Below are 17,891 nucleotides of genomic sequence, written 5' to 3' on the forward strand. Positions count from 1 at the left end.
GGTGTATATCTGTGTTATCTTATCTGCTGCATATTGATGATAATAATAATAATAAATATGAGTGGTGTAATAATAATATAAAAAGACTGTGTCTCACTGTATTGTCCAGGCTGCTCTACACTGACTATTCACAGGCGCTATCCCACTACTGATTGGCACGGGGGTTTTGACCTGCTCCGTTTCCGACCTGGGCCGATTCACCCCTCCTTAGGTCAACCTGGTGGCTCTGGGCTCCCCCAGAGTCACCATATCGGTACCGAACTTAGCGTGGACACCCGATCGACATAGCACAGAGAAGACCAGAACTCCTGGACTCAAGCAATCCGACAGCCTCAGCCTCCCAAGCAGCTGGGATTACAGACGCACGCCACCGCGCCCGGCGAGAGAGCAGCGCTGCTCTCACTTACTAGAAGCTGGAATGTCTGTGACGTCACCTCACACAACAGCGCCATCTAGTGTCTGTTTTATACCATGCTCTAAGGCAGACGCAATATACTGTACTGTAGACACAAAGGCAGTCACCAGGTGAATGTTACCGTTTGTAATAATTTCTTCACCCCCTCTCAATGTAACAAAACAATAACAATTCCCCACGGACACCAGTACCAGTAACAGATATAATTGACCAGTGCATAGTGGAACCGAAGTACATCAGTAACTAATCAGATATCTTGCCGGCCGCCTCTATCTCTAGTCGTCCAATAAGAATCCAGGTAGATAGTTACGTCATCGCCACATGACACAGCGGGAAAAACATGTGAGGATCCTCTGCACTCTAGTGATGTCTGGTTAACACTATCGCCCGTGTTTCCCAGTGTCACTGATAGGGGGCGCTCCGGGGACAGTAACATGTGACTTCCCAGCTGTACGTGGACATTTCTACTCATGTCTAGTTACATCTTAGAGACCTTTTCTTAAGCGGACCAGACCTGTTGCTGTGTAACCTTTATGTAGGATCACATTACACTTACACTCAGCCAGTGAGATGCACACACATACAATGACACTAGTTACATTCTCCTGAATATACACCCGATGGGCTTCTGTGTGTATAATAGTACTGAGGAGAGCAGCTGGTGAGTGTGTGATGTCTCTATGACCACACAGCCGCCTGCAACCCCCTTCTTCCTTATCCCCTATATTCTGTGTTCTTGTCAGGACCATAGGAGGCGGAGGGACATGAAATAGTAACGTCAGTTTTAGGGTTGTCCTAGAGTAGTACGAGGTAAATCCGGGGAATTAGGTATATCTGAATAGCAGGTTATGTTCATTATCAGGTTTATATATTGCTATGGAGTGTCAGTACATGGCTTAGCTGGTTACATGTCTTACAGCAGCACTCACAGTACAGGAGCTGATTTGTACTATCAAGATCCGGCGATCGCTGTAACTGTATTTTTTTTATTGAACTCAACAAAAATATGTCATTAGGGTCGGGGTTAACGTTTAAGCAACAAACTGTTTTACCTGAGTATTATAGCAGAGAACAGATCATCTTTAGGTTCGTTATGAGGTTGTCGAAGGGAATTAAAAAACAATACAAAGGGCAGCATTATATTTTTATAGTATTTTTGCGGTATATACACGAATATGGAACTCCAGATATTGTAATATCAGCTCAATTTTATGTAATATAAAACTTTATTATAGCTGTAAGTATATCATACTTGCCAACTTTTCCTTGTTGGCTTCAGGGAGATCCCGGGAGAGGTGGGAGTGTGGGGGTGGGGCTTGATGAAACGCATCATTTTGGCACTGTCCCCTAAATGATTATCACAATTTTGGCCAATTACAGCAGGGGGCGGGGCTAAGAGGACACAATATTTGTGTCATTAAGACCCGCCCCCCACCACTTATCTATTGCGGGGACGAGAACCGGGCGGTCTCCCAGAAATGTGGGCGTCTCCTGGACATTTTGGGAGAGTAGGCAACTATGTGTTAAAGAAAAGCAGCTAATGAAACTCTAGAGACTGAAGTGTCTTTTACATTTCTGTCTCCATTACTGAAGTCATGTTGTCTTACCTGTCAGTCTTTGATTAAATCTTGGTCTCCATGAAAATGGCCACCTCCATAGGCATCAATACATGGACATAGGACACAATTTATGAACTGTGTCATCATGCCACAGATGGCGAAGCCAACCACGTCTTGTACTGGCTCAGTATCAGGGAGAATGCCAGACTCTTCAGGGAGTGAGGGAGATCACCCCTATTTCAGGGAGTCTCCCTGACATTCAGGGAGAGTTGGCAAGTATGAAGTATATGGTAGTTTGTGCATCTTTCCTGTATCTCAGAGCCATGAGTTACACAGAATGTGCTGAGTGCACAGTGACGCTGCATTGGGGTGTGGCCACTGACTGCAAGATCTGCACACAGCTCCAGTCTGTGCATAGGACACTCTGCACTCAGCCTGAACTAATCTATACAGCTCGCTGTCTCTGCACTCAGCCTGGGCTAATCTCTATACAGCTCACTGTCTCTGCACTCAGCCTGGACCCATCTATACAGCTCGCTGTCTCTGCACTAGCCTGGGCCCATCTATACAGCTCACTGTCTCTGCACTCAGCCTGAACTAATCTTTATACAGCTCACTGTCTCTGCACTCAGCCTGAACTAATCTCTATACAGCTCACTGTCTCTGCACTCAGCCTGGGTCATTCTATACAGCTCACTGTCTCTGCACTCAGCCTGGGCCATTCTATACAGCTCACTGTCTCTGCACTCAGCCTGGGCCATTCTATACAGCTCACTGTCTCTGCACTCAGCCTGGGCCCATCTATACAGCTCGCTGTCTCTGCACTCAGCCTGTGCCATCTATACAGCTCACTGTCTCTGCACTCAGCCTGGGCCATTCTATACAGCTCGCTGTCTCTGTACTCAGCCTGGGCCATTCTATACAGCTCACTGTCTCTGCACTCAGCCTGGGCCATTCTATACAGCTCACTGTCTCTGCACTCAGCCTGGGCCATCTATACAGCTCGCTGTCTCTGCACTCAGCCTGGGCCATTCTATACAGCTCACTGTCTCTGCACTCAGCCTGGGCCATTCTATACAGCTCACTGTCTCTGCACTCAGCCTGGGCCATCTATACAGCTCACTGTCTCTGCACTCAGCCTGGGCCATTCTATACAGCTCGCTGTCTCTGCACTCAGCCTGGGCCATTCTATACAGCTCACTGTCTCTGCACTCAGCCTGGGCCATCTATACAGCTCGCTGCCTCTGCACTCAGCCTGGGCCATTTTATACAGCTCACTGTCTCTGCACTCAGCCTGGACCCATCTATACAGCTCACTGTCTCTGCACTCAGCCTGAACTAATTTATACAGCTCACTGTCTCAGCACTGTGCCAGAGCTCCTTCCAGTTATTCAATAAACCATTTATTTCAATGTTTTTATTTTTGTTTTTACACTGGAACCCCCACTAAACTGTAAGAAATGTAGAAATTCATGGGAAAAGCTTTGTGTCATTTGTACTCTGGACACATTCCAAATTGCATAGGAACTCCTGTAGAGCATATCAACAATTTGTGAAATACATATCACATGCAAATGCATGGCGTTAATATGCCAAGTGGTTACCACTTGTATTTTTGCCAAAAATGCAATACCAGTGGGTAACCAGCCTTAAGTTAGAGTAAAATAGTGAAAATATTTAGAACAACTGCAGGACTCGCCATATTATCATACTGACAACATTCAAACATTTTCAGCAGTACAATGCAAATAGAGAGGGAATGTGGATGGAATATCACACATGGGGGCATATTTAAGAAATTGTGATGGTACACTATCGTGCACTTACCGTGCAATCCAGGTCCCAGAGTGTGTCCCGCATATTTATGGAGGGTGCATCGCAGCAGAGCAGATATCGTGGATATCTGCTGCTTTGCATTCCTTTTCATTTTTGGGAGCAGTCACCATTCTACAGTATGGTGACTGCTCCCGACCACAATCTAACAAGTTCCGAAAAAAAAAAAATTCAGGTAACTTGTCTTGATAATGTACGCCAGATGAAAGATTTCAGTGTTGTCAGCTCTGCTCCGAAGAGCAGAGCTGGACAGCGCATGTGTGGAGGGATCACATGACCCCCCCGTCACTCACCGCTCGCTCTCTGCAACTATAGTGGCAGAGACAGCGGAGATATCCTGTGCGCATGTGCAGTTGCAGTGTAAAGAAAAATGAAGAGGACAAGGAGGAGATCCGTGGACATCGCGTTCCGAAGAGCCGGGGTAAGTGTGATTTTTTTTATCACAGAAACAGCAGTTTATCGGAACTGCTGTTTCTGTGCTGGGTTGTACATAAATGTGAGAAATAGTTCAATCCTTATCATTACGATAAGGATTGAAAACTATTTTTCACTTTATGTGAATATTGATAAATGTGTCCCATGGACACAGACTGGTAAGAAGCTGGAAAGGTCCCTGTTCCAAACCCAGCAATGTCACTTTCAGAGCATGATATCAATCACTAAATCAGGGTTGCAGTAACATGAATACTTGAGTATTAGTAAATCACTGATTGATAGAAGCAGGGTCCTGGGCAGTTTTGCTGGTTTATCCTTTGCCTTGTGTGACTGTGCAGGTTTTGCACACAGCAGATCTCCTGTTTATACTCTGTCCTTACACATGTCTGTGTCATGTGGTTGGTGGGTGTGTTTATGAGCTGTGTTTTGCACTCAGCCTGGGCTCTGTGTATATAAGGAGCAGAGCAGCTGTATACTTCATACAGCAACACAGAGAATCAGAACCATCTACCAAACATCTGTATCCATAGTAACCATGGACCCTCAGGACTGTAACTGCTCAACAGGTAATATACAGGGGATATAATATAGGGGGGAGCTTTATAGTACCATAAATAAATTACTGCTCTCTGTTCAGTTCTGTTATCTGTAGGTATATGTAGTGATAGGGTGGATAATATCTAATGAAAATTACATTGTTACATAATAACTTTGGGTGAAGAGTCATTGATATATAGTGATATTAAACAGAGGCTTTACTTGCCTTTAAGCTAGTGGTATAAGGAGGGAGCACTGTATGTATTGTACTTCATTAACCTGCTGTACATTTCTTGAGAAATAGTCAATGTGTTGCAAGTACAATGAAATATAAGCAATTTATTATGGAATGTTTCTCTCCCAGGTGCCTCCTGTTCTTGTGGAGATTCCTGCAAGTGTCAAAATTGCAAATGTGCATCATGTAAGAAAAGTAAGTGTATGAGGGAATTATGTAGGTTTATTCAGACCATAGCACAGCTTGGGTAAATCTTCTGTACTATTAAGATGCACCTGTCAACACATTAAAATATTTAGAATCAATAATATTACAATATTTAGAATCAATAATACATAACAATATAATAACCATTCACTTCGGGAAGGGGGGTAATTTCATTAAACATCGGTTTCTGCAAGTTGCCGGATATCGGCGACCTTGCAGGGGAAATTTAAAGCAGCAATGGCTTTCAAGGCAAAACTTACCTTGAAAGTGATTGTAGTTTTTTACAAATTTCCTCTGCAAGGTCATCGATATCCAACGACTTCCAGAAACCGAAGTTTAATGCATTTACCCCCGGAAATTATTAGTTTTTAGTCAATATTTCCTCCGTCCCCTGTATGTAATTCAGAAAGACGAGACAAATTCAGCAGTATTCTGTCACAATTACAATGAGCTACATAAATTGTAAGGATACTGTTTTTTGGCATGCGTGTAGCAGGACCTTACTCAGTTGCATGCAGTACTGTCAAATATATGACAACCACATGTGTTATTGGTGATGTTTGCAGGTGTTGATCTTGGTGTGAGCACACTCCAAAACTGTATATACTCGTACATTGGTGACCTAAAAGCAGTTCTAGGGCAATGCATCTAAATATCCAGGGTGCTTATTTGATTTTGGAGCATTAATTAAACGTCATTTCTCCCTCACCCAAACCTGTAAGATATTGATTATATATTGTAGTTGTCGAGAGGATATGCTACTGCAACTACAAAAGCAAACTTCTAGTTATGGCACACTGGCATCTAAGTAGAATATGTATTTTATGATTTAGTAACACTCATTTTATGTCAGGCTGACAGTTTTGTGAATAGGTTATTGACAACTGACTGAAATTCTATGGTTGTCCTTCTGCCTGAGGCGGTAACTGAACTGGTGCTAGTCTTATCCCGCACACAAATTACCATAAATATATGTATTAGTGTATGTACATGTAATATTGTCACTTTATCTGTATTACCGCCTGAGACAGCTGCCTAATCGGCAACACCACTGACAGCATCATGGGATTTGTAGTTCAACAGTAGTTTTGTTTTACTTGTGCCGGGTAGATAACCCCCCTGTTCTGATGTATGTAGATCACCATATTGCTGCATCTGATGAATCTCTTCTTCCACAGGCTGCTGCTCCTGCTGTCCGGATGAGTGCAGTAAGTGCAGCCAGGGGTGTGAGTGCACAAATGGAAGTGGGACCTGCAGCTGCTGCAAGTGACCTGTTCTACACTGAGGAGAGAATCTGTTACACTCTGCTTTGTATATTGTGACTTACACTGTGATGTATGCAGTATGTATGTAATGTGTAATACAGTGTGCAGTATCTGTGTAATATGTAATACAGTGTGCAGTATGTTTCTAATATAATACAGTATCCAGAATTATTTACGGTTTTCTAAATAAAAATATTTTAGAACTTGACTTATTCAGTGTTGGAAGACAAATCAATTACATCTTCATGTTGTATTTAAGTCAGTCGCAATTTATTACATTCCTAAATCTTCATAATCAAGGTATGATTATCCAACAGGCTGAGTAGGCTACAGCCCAGGGATGGGGGCGGGACCAGGTACAATCTACTGGGGCCCTGGCCTGCCTGTGTAGTGGGAGGAGCCACCTCAGGGGCTATAGAACGGGCCCCAAGAAGCTGCTGTACCAGGGTCTGAGATTCCTCTTGGGGGCCCTGCCTCCACCTTCACTCTCAGGAGTGCTTATTCACGCTTAAGTTCTGCTACACAGTTTTGTTTTGTTTTTCAAATTTCTTTATTGAAGAATGTTAAACATGTACACATCAGTAAATAAATTAGAACAAAGATATGTCTATACTTAATATGCTACACAGTTTTGATTTGAAGAAAAGTGAAATAAGTGACGAAGATTACTGTGACCTGTTTAAAAAGCCAGATGGAGCTGAGATTTGAAAACGCAGAAATGTAAACAGTGTTTGGAGGGCGATGTACATGAAGTTGGAGCTTAAATTAAGGACAAGCTTACAGCTTATTAGCCTGGCGTGGAAGGCGAGGGGGCGCTACAAGAGTATTAGCCTAGGTCGCCCTGAAACCTCAATCTTAGTGATTTAAAGTGTAAAACCATCAACTTATCATTCACATCAGAATATGTTTCTGAATAAAAAGTAAATTTGCAGCCAAAAATTATAATTTTCATTAGACAGTTAAACATATAGTTACATATTAGTAATGTATGATAAAGGCAAACGTCAATGAAGTTCAAGCTGTTTTGATCCAGAGAAAGGCAAAACAAATCCCTATACTTACCTGTATGTTTTTGTAGTGTGGGATACTATAAACATGTGAAGCACATACACACTGCACACAGATAGTAGGAATTCAACTGATGACCGCAGCCCTGTGAGGCAGCAATGCTAACCACTGCACCACCATTCTGCTATAGTGTTCCAAAAGAAATTTGACAAGTGCAGTACATAATAAACTTCAAGCTGTACAGAAAATACAAAGAAACATTCCCAGGAGAAGACCAACAAAAAGACCTAACATACTGATAACAAGGCCAATACTGGTAAGAAAAATCAGCAAAGAAAATATATTCTTACGTGACAACCAACTGCAATGTGAAATCTTTCTCACCACTTGTCGCAGATATTTCTTTGATAACATAGGAAAAAAGTTTTATTCATTGTTACAAACCCTCCTCTTGCCTTTTAGCTCATTTTCACGTAACTCTTTCGCAGTCTACGTACCAAGTAACATCATGACTACATGAGATTCATTGTATATGGAGTCAAAAGTACAAGCTGCCACTTGCTTTTATTATCCGCAATATTTAAGCAACACATTAAGCAGACAATAAACAAGTAAAAATCTACAATAGGACATAGAAAATCATAACACCATGTAATGTTTGTAAACTTAATATTCTAAGCCATACAGTTAAACTGCAAGTATCATTGTGAGCTAGAGTAAAACATTTGAGTGAGGCAAACAGGTTAAAACATGTTTGAGCCTGATTGAGCTTAAAACAGCTATTTTATACAGTTTATTTAATAGTTTTCTATGTGAATGGTGATTTCAAACTTGGAGCTCAAACCTAATAATATTCACCGTTCAAATGAAAAAAAAAGCTATTGAAGCTTGAACTGGCAATATGTTATAAATTATTTTAACGTTTTTTATGCTAACTGCAACTTCGGCCATGGCAGTGGAATCCAAATCAAACTGGCCCAAAAATCACAATCGTACTCTGAACAAGTACAAGACCTGTGACCTGGACAAATTCTGTTGAATTCCAAACCATTTCAAATAATTTGGACATCTCTAAGTAAAACTATGAACCATTAATCCATTTATCCCCCTGAATGCAGAAATCCAAGAATCCTGTCATTGACTAGTCCAGGCCTGGCCAACCTGTGGCTCTCTAGGTGTTGTGAAACTACAAGTCCCAGCATATCTTGTCAGTTATCAACTGGTTATCTACTAGCAAAGCATGCTGGGACTTTTTGTTTCTCAATTCTTGGTTGGTCAACCTGGACTAGTCATTTCACTACTGCAGTAATCTGTATATACTCGGGAGAAGCAGAAATCTAGGATTCCTTTTAGTGTTAATTGTATTATGTATCTACATATGCAGTATTGTCTCTGTAAGGGGCAACAGAACTAAACCCCTGAGAACAGGAAGATTGTATTCACAGATGTTTGTAGTCAGCATTATGAAGTTTCAGCATTTATTAAATACCATAAAAATACATAATAAAACAAAACAGTCTCACACAATAATAACTAGTTCATATATAATTCCATTTCCTCCATGATAGTGTTCTTCAAATCACAACGAAACAATATTAGAACATAGATATTATAGATTTTATTCATTTAGTTAATGTTCTAATATTAATTTTAATAATATTTTAAGTTTGTTGAGAAATCCTCATATGAAAATTCATTTTTTTAGAGGCAGATCACCTGGTCCTGCCTGGGTAGTTCTCAATGTATTTATCAAAATGAACAAAAAAATGAAGCTTTAAAAAAAATCTTATACTATTACTACTACACTACTGTGTCATTAAAATTTCTGATCATAAAATGATCCAGTCTATGGGATCATTATCTGCAGCACTAGTGGTATTGAGTATTGCTGCTCATATGGGGCAATGAGTGGCACACTGAGACTATTATTAAGAGACAAGTTAACCCATGGAAAATTATCGCACAAGACCCCCAAGTTCCCTGCGATCTCTACCATGCTAACGCACTACCGCTGCTTGAACACCCTCATAAGCCTTATTTTTTCAGAAGCTGAAGTCTGGACAATTGTAGAATGTTCATAACAATATTCAAATAATTGCTGTCTGAGTTTTTTCTTAACGCAGATGGTGCCTGTACAATATTAAAGCTGTAATAAGAAACATTATCAACACAAAATCAGCAGGTCCATAATGTATCATACTGGACTCACACAGATCATATAGTGACAAATAAGGCAAATGACATGTATGATATACAAGTAAACTGCAGAACAATGCTGGTATTATTAGTTCTTCAATAATTTAAAATAGTTTTTTTGTCCTTATTAGAAACATTGGTCACCCCATAGCAAACAATCAAGATGAACACCAGCACTTGTGACTGCACTTGTATCAGGAGAAAGCAGGATTCTGTGTCCATCAGTACACACATAAGTAGATTTAGCTGTCATGTGCTTTGTTTTATATACGTCTCTCAAGGCAGTGTTACATTTGTACTTGTTACTGCTGAAGGATGAATGTTATGCAATCATGTCACCTATCATTGAGCTGTGATGTGAATGCCCATAATTGAGCTCGGAAGGAACAATTAACAATTGTAATAGACAGTTAGTAAAGAGATGAGCGACCTCGTCTGGTGATATTCAGCATGACATAAAAATAGTAGTATAATTCTTTTTTTTCTCCAATAGGGGTCAGAGACATTCTCCATAGCTCATCATGTTTTAGAACGTATGTAAACTTTAAAACAAAAAAAACTATGGGCATAAATAAACTGGATTCCTCGTTGTCTTATTAATTAATGCAAAAATGACAAGGGTTATTTTTACTCTATTTGCATTTTATCTGGACATTGTAAAAAACAAACATAGCAAACATAAGGGAAATAAAATCTGACAGTATAATAAGAGGTTTATTATGTATCCAAATAATGATTGTACATTTACTCTTGTGTGAGTGTAATCCAAGGATAAATAAATAGTGGTGTATAGTATCTATGGTTATTTAATAATCCCATATATCCTCCTGTATTAAAACTAATGTTTAGAATACAGAAAAAAGTGTAACAATGTATCTCTGTCAGAACATGTAACAATATAAAAAAACCAACAACATCACATCCTGTGTTGTTCAGAATACTGTTAAAACAATATAAATAAATAATACAGGGTATGAGTGGTGAATAGTGACAGAATGTTAGATAATAAGTATAATAAAAAGACTGTGTCTCACTGTATTGTCCAGGCTGCTCTACACTGACTATTCACAGGCGCTATCCCACTACTGATTGGCACGGGGGTTTTGACCTGCTCCGTTTCCGACCTGGGCCGATTCACCCCTCCTTAGGGCAACCTGGTGGCTCCGGGCTCCCCCAGAGTCACCATATCGGTACCGAACTTAGCGTGGACACCCGATCGACATAGCACAGAGAAGACCAGAACTCCTGGACTCAAGCAATCCGACAGCCTCAGCCTCCCAAGCAGCTGGGATTACAGACGCACGCCACCGCGCCCGGCGAGAGAGCAGCGCTGCTCTCACTTACTAGAAGCTGGAATGTCTGTGACGTCACCTCACACAACAGCGCCATCTAGTGTCTGATTTATACCATACTCTAAGCCAGACGCAATAGACTTTACTGTAGACACAAGGCAGTGTAGACACTGGGTGAACGGCGATCGCTCTATGGGGCAGTGAGAATTGTATTTTTTTTATGGAATTCAACAAAAATATGTTGTCATTAGGGTCGGAGTTAACGTTTAAGCAAGAAACTGTTTTACATGAGTAAAAGCAGATCATCATTAGGGGGCCTATTTATCAAAGGTTTCCCCCCTGTAAAATCCCCGAAAACAACAGTTTTCGGGGATTAAACACTAATTTGCTATTTATGATAGCAACATCGCAGCAGATATCATAGATATCTGCTGCTTTGCATCTCGTATCGTTTTACTGAGCACTCCCCATAACAATGTATGGGGAATGCTCAGTAACGTTATTTAACAATAAATGTAATTAACTTTTCAAACATGTTAATGTACGCCAGCGTACATTATCATTAATAAAAAGTTTCAGTGCTGTCAGCTCTGCTCCGAAGAGCAGAGCTGGTCAGCGCATGTGTGGAGGGATCACATGATCCCTCCCTGTTTTTCGGAACTGCTGTTCCTGTGTTGCTTTTTTAATAAATATGAGAAATAGTTCAATCCTTATCAATGCGATAAGGATTGAAAACTATTTTTCATATTCTGCGAGTTTTGATAAATGTGCCCCTAGGTTCGTTATGACATTGTTGAAGGGGATTTATAAAAAAAACTTCCTTTGTGGTAACACAGTGACAAGAAATCCAGAGGGCAGCATTATATTTTTATAATATTTTTACAATATTTATAAGAAAATAGACATTGTAATATCAGCTCAATTTCTGCTAGGGGTGATGGGCTCATTTATATCTATTATTTAAGTAATTGTGTCATATCAGGGATTATATGTAATGCATTATGAAACTTTATTATAGCTGTAAGTATATGGTAGTTTGTGCATCTTTCCTGTTTCTCAGAGCGATGAGTTACACAGAATGTGTGCTGAGTGCACAGTGACGGCTGTGACCACTGACTGCAAGATCTGCACACAGCTCTAGTCTGTGCATAGAACACTCTGCACTCAGCCTGGGCCATTCTATACAGCTCACTGTCTCTGCACTCAGCCTGGGCCATTCTATACAGCTCACTGTCTCTGCACTCAGCCTGAACTAATCTATACAACTCACTGTCTCTGCACTCAGCCTGAACTTATCTATACAGCTCACTGTCATTGGAACTAAAATCTCAACAAAACTCTATCTCATATCAATCTATCTATCTATCTACACTAACAGAACTTCTTCCATTTATTTCATTGTTTGTTTTATTTACACTGGAAACTCCATTGAAATGAAAGAGCTGTAGAAATGAATGACAAAAGCTTTGTGTAATTTGCACTTTGGACACATTCAAAATCGTATGTAGAGCATATCAACAGTGGTTATAGCATTTGTGCAATACATATCAAATACAAATTCATGGCGTTAATATGCACAAGTGGTTAGCACTTGTATTTTTGCCAAAAATGCAATACCAGTGAGTAACCAGCTTTAAGTTGGAGTAAAAGAATAATAATATTTAGAACAACTGCAGGACTAACCCTATTATCATACTGACAAACATTCCAACATTTTCAGCAGTACAATGCAAATAGAGAGGGAATGTGGATGGAATATCACACATGGACACAGACTGGAGAGGCCCCTGTTCCTGAGAGTTTAAAATGCATATCACGTTCAGAGCCTGATATCAATCACTAAATCAGGGCTGCAGTAAAATGAATTTATTTATATAGCGCCACTGATTCCGCAGCACTGTACAGAGAACTCATTCACATCAGTCCCTGCCCCATTGGAGCTTACAGTCTAAATTCCCTAACATACACACACACACACACACACACACACACATACAGAGAGAGACTAGGGTCAATTTTTGATAGCAGCCAATTAACCTACTAGTATTTGAGTATTAGTAAATCACTGATTGATATGCCCAGGACCCTGCTTCTTTTTGCTGTCTCATCCTTTGCCTTGTGTGACTGTGCAGGTTTTGCACACAGCATATCTCTTGTTTATACTCTGTCCTTACACATGTCTGTGTCATATGGTTGGTGGGTGTGTTTATGAGCTGTGTTTTGCACTCAGCCTGGGCTCTGTGTATATAAGGAGCAGAGCAGCTGTATACTTCATACAGCAACACAGAGAATCAGAACCATCTACCAAACATCTGTATCCATAGCAACCATGGACCCTCAGGACTGTAACTGCTCAACAGGTAATATACAGGGGATATATAGGGGGAGCTTTATAGTACCATAAATAAAATACTGCACTGTGTAATAAAGTAGAACTATACAAATTATAAAACTGTGTATGAGGTATCTTTTCATATATGTGAAAGTCATAAATAGGTGATTTATTCTTTAAAGAGCAAATAAATGTAATAATGAAAATGCTTTGTTTTGATTTTGTAAAATTGTTATGTAAGCAGATAAGGGAAATAGATTAAAGTCTTCTACTGCATGCAGTGTTGTTAGCATGGCTGTCTATCCCTTGATACAATATAGTGACTGGCTGATTTATCAATGGGTGAAGTCATTGATATATAATAGGGGCACATTTATCAATATTCACATAAAGTGAAAAGTAGTTTTCAATCCTTATCGCAATGATAAGGATTGAACTATTTCTCACATTTATGTACAGCCCTGCACAGAAACAGCAGTTCCGAAAAACTGCTGTTTCAGTGATAAAAAAAATCATACTTACCCCCCTCTTCGGAAGCGCTGTCTCCGGGTCTTCTCTTCACTCTTCAATTGCGCATGTCCAGTTCCAAGAACGCACACAGATCCCCTCTCTGTCTCTGCAACGATAGTTGCAGAAAGAGAGCGCTGAGTGACAGGGAGGGATCATGTGATCCCTCCACACATGCGCTGTCCAGCTCTGCTCTTCGGAGCAGAGCTGACAGCATTAGATTTCTTCAATTCCGATGATGTACGCCAGCCTCAGCTGGCGTACATTAACATGACAAGTTCCCGAAAAAAATGCTTTTTCGGGACTTGTTAGATTGCGGCCATGAGCAGTCACCATTCTGTTGAATGGTGACTGCTCCCAAAAACGAAGAGAAATGCAAAGCAGCAGATATCCATGATATCTGCTGCGATGCACCCTTAATAAATTTGCGGAGGACACCTTAATGACCCGTTAAAAGCTCTATCGTGCTTTATTAAATATGCCCCATAGTGATGTTAAACAGAGGCTTTACTTGCCTTTTAAGCTGGTGGTATAAGGAGGGAGCGCTGTATGTATTGTACTTCATTAACCTAGCTGTACATTTCTTTATAAATAGTCAATGTGTTGCAAGTACAATGAAATATAAGCAATTTATTATGGAATGTTTCTCTCCCAGGTGCCTCCTGTTCTTGTGGAGATTCCTGCAAGTGTCAAAATTGCAAATGTGCATCATGTAAGAAAAGTAAGTGTATAAGGGAATTATGTAGGTGTATTCACACTATAGCACAGCTTGGGTATATCTTTTTTACTATTAAGGTGCACCTGTCACCACATTAAAATATTTAGAATCAATAATACTTAACAATATAATAACCATTCAATCTGGGAATTATTACTTTTTAGTCAATATAGCCTCCCTTTCCAGTTCTTACATCTCCTCTATAATGTCATGTAACAGGACTATATTCAGTTGCATGCAGTACTGCCAGATATATGACAACCACATGTGTTATTGGTGATGTTTGCAGGTGTTGATCTTGGTGTGAGCACACTCCAAAAGTGTATTTCCTCGTACATTGGTGACCTAAAAGCAGTTCTAGGGCAATGCACCTAAATATCCAGGGTTTGTATTTGATTTTGGAGCATTAATTAAACGTCATTTCTCCCTCACCCAAACCTGTAAGATATTGATTATATATTGTAGTTGTCGAGAGGATATGCTACTGCAACTACAAAAGCAAACTTCTAGTTATGGCACACTGGCATCTAAGTAGAATATGTATTTTATGATTTAGTAACACTCATTTTATGTCAGGCCGACAGTTTTGTGAATAGGTTATTGACAACTGACTGAAATTCTATGGTTGTCCTTCTGCCTGAGGAGGTAACTGAACTGGTGCTAGTCTTATCCCGCACACAAATCACCATAAATATATGTATTAGTGTATGTACATGAAATGTTGTCACTTTATCTGTATTAACGCTGGAGACAGACGCCAGGTTTTGCCTCAGTATAGAAACTCTCCTAATCGGCAACATAACTGACAGCATCATGGGATTTGTAGTTCAACAGTAGTTTTTTTTACTTGTGCCGGGTAGATAAACCCCCTGTTCTGATGTATGTAGGTCACCATATTGCTGCATCTGATGAATTTCTTCTTCCACAGGCTGCTGCTCCTGCTGTCCGGATGAGTGCAGTAAGTGCAGCCAGGGGTGTGAGTGCACCAATGGAATTGGGACGTGCAGCTGCTGCAAGTGACCTGTTCTACACTGAGGAGAGGATCTGTTACACTCTGCTCTGTATATTGTGACTTACACTGTGATGTATACAGTATGTATGTAATGTGTAATACAGTGTGCAGTATCTGTGTAATGTGTAATACAATGTGCAGTATGTTTCTAATATACAGTATCCAGAATTATTTCTGGTTTTCTAAATAAAAATATTTTAGAACTTGACTTATTCAGTGTTGGAAGACAAATCAATTACATCTTCATGTTGTATTTAAGTCAGTCGCAATTTATTACATTCCTAAATCTTCATAATCAAGGTATGATTATCAAACAGGCTGAGTAGGCTACAGCCCAGGGATGGGGGCGGGACCAGGTACAAACTACTGGGGCCCTGGCCTGCCTGTGTAGTGGGAGGAGCCACCTCAGGGGCTATAGAACGGGCCCCAAGAAGCTGCTGTACCAGGGTCTGAGGTTCCTCTTGGGGGCCCTACCTCCACCTTCACTCTCAGGAGTGCTTGTTCACGCTTTAGTTCTGCTATAGTTATGATTTGAAGTAAAATGAAATAAGTGACAAAGATCGCTGTGACCTGTTCAAAAAGCCAGGTGGAGCTGAGATTTGAAAACGCAGAAATGTAAACACTGTTTGTAGGGCGATGTACATGGAGTTGGAGCTTAAATTAAGGAGAAGCTTATTAGCCTGGCGTGGAAGGCGAGGGGGCGCTACAAGAGTATTAGCCTAGGTCGCCCTGAAACCTCAATCTTAGCGATTTAAAGTGTAAAACCATCAACTTATCATTCACATCAGAATATGTTTCTGAATAAAATGTAAATTTGCAGCCAAAAATTATCATTTTCATTAGACAGTTAAACATATAGTTACATATTAGTAATGTATGATAAAGGCAAAAGTCAATGAAGTTCGTGCTGTTTTGATCCAGAGGAAGGAAAAACCAATCCTCATACCTTCCAGTAAGTTTTGTACTGTGGGAGGATACCCACATAAACACGGGAAGCACATACACACTGCACACAGATAGTTAGAATTCAACTCATGACCGCAGCCCTGTGAGGCAGCAATGCTAACCACTGCACCACCATTCTGCTATAGTGTTCCAAAAGAAATTTGACAAGTGCAGTACATAATAAACTTCAAGCTGTACAGAAAATACAAAGAAACATTCCCAGGAGAAGACTAACAAAAAGACATAACATACTGATAACAAGGCCAATACTGGTAAGAAAAATCAGCAAAGAAAATATATTCTTACGTGACAACCAACTGCAATGTGAAATCTTTCTCACCACTTGTCGCACATATTTCTTTGATAACATAGGAGAAAAGTTTTATTCATTGTTACAAACCCTCCTCTTGTAGTCGTTTAGCTCATTTTCACGTAACTCTCTCTCAGTCTACGTAACAAGTAACATCATGACTGCAAGTATCATTTTGAGCTAGAGTAAAACATTTGAGAAAGGCAAACAGGTTAAAACATGTTCGAGCCTGATTGAGCTTAAAACAGCTACTATCTTATACAGTGTGTTTAATAGTTTTTTATGTGAATGGTGACTTCAAACTTCGAGCTCAAAACTAATAGTGTTCACTGTTCAAATGAAAAAAAAAATGTTCATACTATACAATGTAGTTATTAAAGCTTGATCTGACAATATGTTATAAATTATTTTAACGTCTTTTATGCTAACTGCAGCTTCGGCCATGGCAGTGGAATCCAAATCAAACTGGCCCAAAAATCACAATCGTACTCTGAACAAGTACAAGACTTGTGACCTGGACAAATTCTATTGAACTCCAAACCACTTCAAATAAATTTGGGCATCTCTAAGTAAAACTATGAACCATTAGTCCATTTTTCCCCCTGAATGCAGAAATCCAGGAATCCTGTCATTGACTAGTCCAGGCCTGGCCAACCTGTGGCTCTCTAGGTGTTGTGAAACTACAAGTCCCAGCATATCTTGTCAGTTATCAACTGGTTATCTACTAGCAAAGCATGCTGGGACTTTTTGTTTCACAATTCTTGGTTGGCCAACCTGGACTAGTCATTTCACTACTGCAGTAATCTATACTCGGGAGAAGCAGAAATCTAGGATTCCTTTTAGTGTTAATTGTATTATGTATCTACATATGCAGTATTGTCTCTGTAAGGAGCAACAGAACTAAACCCCTGAGAACAGGTAGATTGTATTCACAGATGTTTGTAGTCAGCATTATGAAGTTTCAGCATTTATTAAATACCATAAAAATACATAATACAACAAAACAGTCTCACACAATAATAACTAGTTCATATATAATTCCATTTCCTCCATGATAGTGTTCTTCAAATCACAACGAAACAATA

At 40.0% G+C, this 17,891-nt stretch overlaps 2 protein-coding genes across 2 annotated transcripts; both read left to right on the plus strand.

The window, feature by feature from the left end:
- Window positions 1-4,586: 4,586 nt before the first annotated feature.
- LOC142108994 (metallothionein-like) lies at window positions 4,587-6,694 on the plus strand. Its single transcript, XM_075192973.1, has 3 exons — window positions 4,587-4,808; window positions 5,144-5,209; window positions 6,400-6,694. Exons 1-3 carry the CDS (start codon window positions 4,778-4,780, stop codon window positions 6,489-6,491), a joined length of 189 nt encoding a protein of 62 aa, XP_075049074.1. The 5' UTR covers window positions 4,587-4,777; the 3' UTR covers window positions 6,492-6,694.
- A 6,446-nt stretch (window positions 6,695-13,140) lies between these two features.
- LOC142109393 (metallothionein-like) lies at window positions 13,141-15,714 on the plus strand. The gene is made up of 3 exons (XM_075193559.1): window positions 13,141-13,342; window positions 14,477-14,542; window positions 15,468-15,714. The coding sequence occupies exons 1-3, from the start codon at window positions 13,312-13,314 to the stop codon at window positions 15,557-15,559; spliced, it is 189 nt and encodes a 62-aa protein (XP_075049660.1). The 5' UTR covers window positions 13,141-13,311; the 3' UTR covers window positions 15,560-15,714.
- Window positions 15,715-17,891: the final 2,177 nt, after the last annotated feature.

Source organism: Mixophyes fleayi, chromosome 12 (genome assembly GCF_038048845.1).
Source record: "Mixophyes fleayi isolate aMixFle1 chromosome 12, aMixFle1.hap1, whole genome shotgun sequence".
NCBI lineage: Eukaryota > Metazoa > Chordata > Amphibia > Anura > Limnodynastidae > Mixophyes > Mixophyes fleayi.

Coding starts and splice junctions, on each gene's coding strand:
- LOC142108994 (XM_075192973.1), top strand. CDS start 4,778: ATGGACCCTCAGGACTGTAACTGCTCAACAG. Junction 4,809..5,143: donor GGACTGTAACTGCTCAACAG/GTAATATACAGG, acceptor TTTCTCTCCCAG/GTGCCTCCTGTTCTTGTGGA. Junction 5,210..6,399: donor ATGTGCATCATGTAAGAAAA/GTAAGTGTATGA, acceptor CTTCTTCCACAG/GCTGCTGCTCCTGCTGTCCG.
- LOC142109393 (XM_075193559.1), top strand. CDS start 13,312: ATGGACCCTCAGGACTGTAACTGCTCAACAG. Junction 13,343..14,476: donor GGACTGTAACTGCTCAACAG/GTAATATACAGG, acceptor TTTCTCTCCCAG/GTGCCTCCTGTTCTTGTGGA. Junction 14,543..15,467: donor ATGTGCATCATGTAAGAAAA/GTAAGTGTATAA, acceptor CTTCTTCCACAG/GCTGCTGCTCCTGCTGTCCG.